Here is a 6,232-nt window from a genome sequence, read left to right on the forward strand (position 1 = left end):
AATACACCATCTCACCGCAGAGTTATTGGTTAACATCCCACATTTACCTTTATGTGTAAGACAAGAAGGTAGCCTGCTTAAATCGTATTTGCTGGAGAGAAAGTGATATTAAAAAAAGACTAAGAAATGTCATAAGTGTTGGTTCTAGTTTGTGTGTGTGTGTGTATGTGTGTGTATCAGACAGACCAGACAGACCATTCCCCTGGTTAACCCAACAGCTGAGACTCTGGAGCTGGTTGTAGCCAATAGCAACCCCAGAAACTACACACTGGAAATGGATTCAGGAAGTACTGTTAGTACTCACACTCACACTCACTTCTGTGCCTCATTCTTAGTTTATTAGCTCTGTATTTGATTCCACAGTTTCAGAATAAAACTTCTCTTGTTAGTTACCCTGCACTTGCCCCTGTGGAAATTAATTCACCATTATGTTTGATGTTTGTTGTAGTTAATTAACCTTTGATTGCATTTGCTTTTCATCTTTTAAAAGATCTGTGCAGTATACTAAGACAGTTGCTGCCTTTTTGCACACAGTAAACAATCAATAGAAGAGAGTCACTGTTGTCAGTTGGGAAGAAAAGACTTGTATATCTGGATCGAAGGCTACGCGTTGCTTAGCCCTGTGATTTAGAGGTTTTCATCTCCGTGAGCATGAGTGTGTTTATCCCTCCTTACTGTCCCCATGACAGCTGTTCTTTGTCCTTTGTTTGTGTGTGTGTGTGTGGTCCAGTTTATCGTGGAGCCTCACTCCTCCACTCATCTCGGTGTCTGTTTTCATCCGTCATCCATTGGAGAGAGAAACCACACTGCAAAGATCACTTTCACATGCCCTCAGGTGTAAAGACACACACAAACACATACATACACAGAAATTGGATGACATAAGTCACCATGCCTTCATACACACTCTCACACACACACACACAAGGGCACATACACATACAGTAGGCACAGGGATAATTCACTTCTTTTTCCTCTTAAATTGGTTGAAGCAGGTGCTCTCATTTTATCTACTGCCTTATCTCTCCCAATCATCGATGTTAGGCCTGAAGCAATCAGATCACTCCATAAAATGTCTTATTGGCTCAGATTGTACATTTTATTTTATACACAAGAGGATGTTCACAAGAGCGGAGTGATGTAAAAGTTTAACAATGACAGATATATTTCCTTGACAAGAAAACTATAAACTTTGATATACTATCAGTAAGTTACATTGCTAGCAACAATGTCATCCCAATCACATCCCAGATACAAAGCTATTACCAGTCATATGGCAGCCTTGTAGGAACAGGCAGTCCACATCCCAAAATAGTAAAGCAGGGTTGGTTGAGTTAGCAAAGTTGTTTTGGTATCAATGTCAGATAGAAAGACAGAGGAGACAAGTACTCGCTGAGAGGAAACTTCCCAGTGTCAGCACAGAGAGTTACAGCTCAACAGTCACAACACTCTGAAAGTATGTCCATTAAATATTAAGCTACAGTCAGTAGATACAGTTATTACAGCATAAAGAGTAGAAGCAGCATCGTTCTTTGGGGGGCAAAAACCACATATTAGCACCTCTAACATTAACAAGTTGTCTCATTAGTTTTAGCAATACAAACAACAACATACAAACTGAAAAAATGACACACAGTAGTTTTATGTGGGTTGTAACAGACTTCTTTGACTTTTTGCTCGTTGCCTGGCAACCTCACTCTGGGGACGCTAGTAGGTACTGTATATTTTTTACCTTCAGATTTAGCAATTTCCTCCTGTCCCTAGTTTTTATGCTAAGATAATCTCCCATTGCTGGCTCTTAACTTCATATTTAACAGGCAGACATGAGAGACAGTCCACTCATTTAACTCTTAGCAAGACAGCATGTTTTCCAAAATGTCAATGACACTGGTGTGGTCATACTTGAGTCGCTGCACACAGCATGAGTCTGCAAACAGCAGCAAACAGCAAGGCCCAATGAAAGGAGTTGGTTACCTTGCTGAGAACTTGGAGTTTTGCAGCCTCTTGCCTGCAGCTCTGCATCTAGAGCTCTCTGTGGCTGCTGCCTCATGTTCCATTACTCCCTGCAATTTTTCAGATCCTGTCCAATACTGTAATTCTGCAAATATAGAAATATTGCTGTCTAACCATCTTCTGACTGTGGCTTGTATTAAACAGACATGAGACTGCCTTTATACAGTACTTCTCTTCAAACTCCTAATGTTCAAAAAAGCTAATTAGCATATAACATGTCAAACTATTGCTTTGATAGCTAAAGACAGAAAATAAGGACTTATACCAGCAAGGTTGAACTTTTTTGTTCATTATTGTGTATTTTATTCATTAAAATTCATTATTCATTTGCAGGCCCTACAATTAAGATTAGGGGAGTCTCAAGCTCAGCAGAAACATACTAAGCACATTTGTAGAATATTTTCTATAATGGTATGAATATAAAAATGTGATTTATGGTTGTAATGAAAACAGAATGCATTCTACTGTCTCTCTTTGTCTTCTCTCCTCTGTATTCCCATCGTGCGTTCTCATTTTTTACTTCATTGCTCTCCCTCTGGCCACTTGTATTTGTGTTAATCTGTCTCTGTCATTCTTTAGTTGCAGGAATGGTGTGTGTTGTTGAGTGGGCGTGGCCTTAATCCAGAGAGCGAGGAGCCCCTTAGCATCTCATCCATGATTGGCTCCAACGCCTCCATCACCATTCCCTTCACAAACCCCATGGAGCTCCCAGCCACGCTCAGTATCACACTGACAGGTCACAGGCACTTCCTGTCTTTCTCCAACAGGCGTTTTGTCACTCATTTGTTCTTGTTACATGCATGTGACACACTCAAACATGTTCATAATACTGTGTGTACTTGGTATTTCTTTATGTATCAGATGAGGATCCAAGTGGTGTCCCTGAGAGCCATCCAGTCAATACAGACAAGGAGGTCTTCTCTATCTCTCTGAGCCAAACTGAAGGTGTGGTAACTGATTTTACAACTCTGTAACACAATAAAAATGTTCATTGAACAATTTTCATGAGGAAACACATGTAATTCCAAAAACTGTTCTGAAAATTATTTCTTTGATGCAAAATCAAACCGTGCAGCCAAAAAAACTCATATTGTCCCTATACAGTTGGTCAGTAACCTGCATTTTTCCATTATGCCATCATGTGAAGAAGCAGCAGTAGGATGTTTGCATTAGATGTAATTTAATACAGCTTTTGACATTGTGTAGAGAGGAAAAACAGTTGTAATGGCAGACTTCTTGGAAAAAATGCCAACCATATGTAGTATTAAAAATGAGGTTTCTTAAGGATCTTAAAAAAGAAACTTTAAGACAAAGAACCCTCAGCTAAGAGAACAGATAAAAAATATTCAGCAGATGTTCAGTATGGCTAAGATTCAAAAGCAGCCGTGATAAATGTCCTCCTTCACTAAGTGGCAGTAAGAATGTTTTTTGTCTCCATCAGCTCCTAAATAAGTCAACCCGAGACTACATTCTACAAAAACTTTTTATATGGGTCTAAGTTTGTTTTGAAGCTTTAGTTCGTGTGAAATCGGCATTAAAATTGTTCAATGACTCTCGTGTCTACATGAGAATTATTACAATCATTTCAATATGACTTGGTTTCTAGATTGAAATTTTTCATTTGGCTACTGTGGCATAAAGCTAAAAGATATATATGATTGTTTGTCTGTTCTCCATCTTTGCTGCAGGTATACACATCAGTAAAGGAACCAGTTTTTGATGTGCCTGTGGTGTTTTCACCTGACACTATGGAGTTACAACAGGCCTGGGCTCTGCATTACTCTGAAGCCCCTCAGCAGCTCAGTCAGTAACAGTAACTTCAATACAGACAACATGAGGGTGTGTATTCATGCATCTTATTAACAGCATAAGAGGTGATACCTGATACCTGATAGGGTTCAGTTTCTAGACATTCAGTAAAGCTCATTGGCTTCTGTTATACCTACATCCAGGCAGGTTTTCTGCATAAGCAAAAGGAGGAACAGTTAAATCAGCTCATAGCAGAGAAGTGTTGAAAGTGCCAGCATGGTGTCAAAGGCATTCTATTCATACATGGTGTTTGTACCTTATGAGAGGATGACAATGCAGTGGCAACAGTACAAAGCACACACATACCATCCTGGTCACACATATTGTGTATTGGCTGGAAGGATAGGTACACCCAGGACAGGTCATCTGTCACAGAGCTAACACACTGACAAACACATTCACACTCTCTTTCAAAGCTTGCAACACCTGGAGGAAACTCATGCTGGCATAGGCAGCATAATTCATTATTATTACAGGATTGTCCAGTGGCTTTGGCTCAGGTTTTCACAACACGACTTTGAATTTGAAAGAAGCCAGACTGACTCACTACATTAATATCTTTAAACCTAAAATGCAATTGCATACAAAATGCAATAATATAGATACAACAGCAAATGAGTCAATGCTTCTTATTGAACATACACATCACTGAATCAATCCAGTATCGCCTTATTTTACGTAACTGCTAGTTACTTCAAAAAGAGAAATGAGGCCAAAGCACTGTTGTGGAAATACTGGAGTGAAGTATACTTAATTATAATTGCTGTAACTATTCAATTAGATTGTGACTAATCTAATTGAATAGTTGTATTGATGAATTGTGTCATCAATACAATAATAAATAATCAATAATCTAGGAGCCAAAGCTGCAGGACTGGTTTTAGATTTTGATATATTTTCAAATCAAGTTCAGGTTCATTGCTAATCCCAAATATTGTAGTGTAAAAAATACTCTGCACCAATATTTCAGGTCGGAGCAGGAATTGTCATCCATCTGCTGGATTTACCCTCTCCATGGGATTCCCATGGAAGTGCCTGTTGAGAACTCACCACTTGGCGTGGTCCAGTGTGAAGCAGGCTGCCAGCTGGGAAAAGGAAGGTGGATGTACTGCTCAGTGAATGTGTGGAGCAGAATCAAGGCCAGAAAGGACTGGAGGGTGTGTGCCAGTTGGTGATTTTTACTCTTTTGTAGTCCAAGTTCACTTGTAAAAGAAAACAGATTCAGATTTTTCATAGATAGATAGAAGTTGAAATAGTTGAGAAAATCATTCTAGCTTCAGGCACATCAGTTGCTGAAGTATGGCGGGAAAAAACTGCACTACTTATCAGACAGACTTTAAGTTAAAGTTAGTTTGATGAACACCAGTTGTGATGTTTTTATCCAATAGAGGTTTTACCTAATAGAATCTACTTTGAGTTGAAGTGAGTTTAAAGTTTGTATTAACCAGCTGGATATGTATCACAATGTTGTAACACAGCCCCAGTAACATTTTTACCATATCCTGACCAGTGGGCTGACACACCATCTCATCCAACCTTTCTAATGCATATAAAACACACTGTTCCAGTAGAAGGATTACTGGTGTTGTGTGCAAATAAAAGCCTGACAAAGAGCTTTTCCTGGCTCAATATAAGCCAGAGGTGGTACCATCCTGATCATGCACACGCATGCATGTGTACTGGCTCAAGCAAACACTTTTTACAAGCAAAGTATTTTAGGAGTTCTAATAATTATATGATTCAAGAAGTGCATGAGGAAGTTTGATAAAATGAAAAATGGAACGCTGAAATGTACTGCTTGAGGTCGATGAAAACAATGGCTTCAGCCACCCTGTAACAGGAATACATTTTGCTAGTTGTGAAATGCAAGCAAAGGCTTTGAAGTTATACTTATTTTCAACTTCAATACAGGAGGACCCCTGAGAACTGTAAATGAAAACAGTTTATGCTGTTTTAATTTGATTAACTTTGTTAAATGTGTAAATTAACACAATAGCTTTTATGTTGTGCTTAATTTGATGTTGAATAGGACATTAAATATATACACATACTTTTAAAAAGTAACATTAAAATGAAGTAAACATCCTCTTTATCAGTCTTGTGGGCTGACTCCATTCACTCAGACTACAGTTAGCGTGGCTGTGCACTGTTTTCCAACCTGACACTTTACATCATATTGTCAGTAACATGATTTATTACTTTTTACTGACTGTAATAATCGTGTGCACTCTTTCACCTGTCCTCACGATTCTTGTAAAGTAATCGCTAATTCTACAAACATATCTGCAAGATTAAAGCATGACACTGATGGGATGTAATGTTTATTTAGTAAACCTTTAGTTTATTTAAGGACAGTTTTCACCTGTTTGAAGAGCCAAGAAATAACAGATGCTCTGTGGAGGTAATTTCT

General features: G+C 38.6%; 1 protein-coding gene across 1 annotated transcript in view; it reads left to right on the forward strand.

Moving 5' to 3' along the window:
• LOC108888433 (cilia and flagella-associated protein 47) overlaps positions 1 to 3,733 on the forward strand; it is a gene marked incomplete at its 5' end in the record, with an annotated part of 29,902 nt that extends 26,169 nt beyond the window's left edge. Inside the window, 5 exons of the mRNA XM_051067271.1 lie at positions 181 to 292; positions 731 to 835; positions 2,593 to 2,749; positions 2,875 to 2,958; positions 3,702 to 3,733. Of these exons, the coding sequence (XP_050923228.1) occupies positions 181 to 292; positions 731 to 835; positions 2,593 to 2,749; positions 2,875 to 2,958; positions 3,702 to 3,733 (490 nt within the window). The remainder of the gene's footprint in view (positions 1 to 180; positions 293 to 730; positions 836 to 2,592; positions 2,750 to 2,874; positions 2,959 to 3,701) is intronic.
• Positions 3,734 to 6,232: the final 2,499 nt, after the last annotated feature.

This window comes from Lates calcarifer, unplaced genomic scaffold, assembly GCF_001640805.2.
Source record: "Lates calcarifer isolate ASB-BC8 unplaced genomic scaffold, TLL_Latcal_v3 _unitig_1363_quiver_1427, whole genome shotgun sequence".
Lineage (NCBI taxonomy): Eukaryota > Metazoa > Chordata > Actinopteri > Centropomidae > Lates > Lates calcarifer.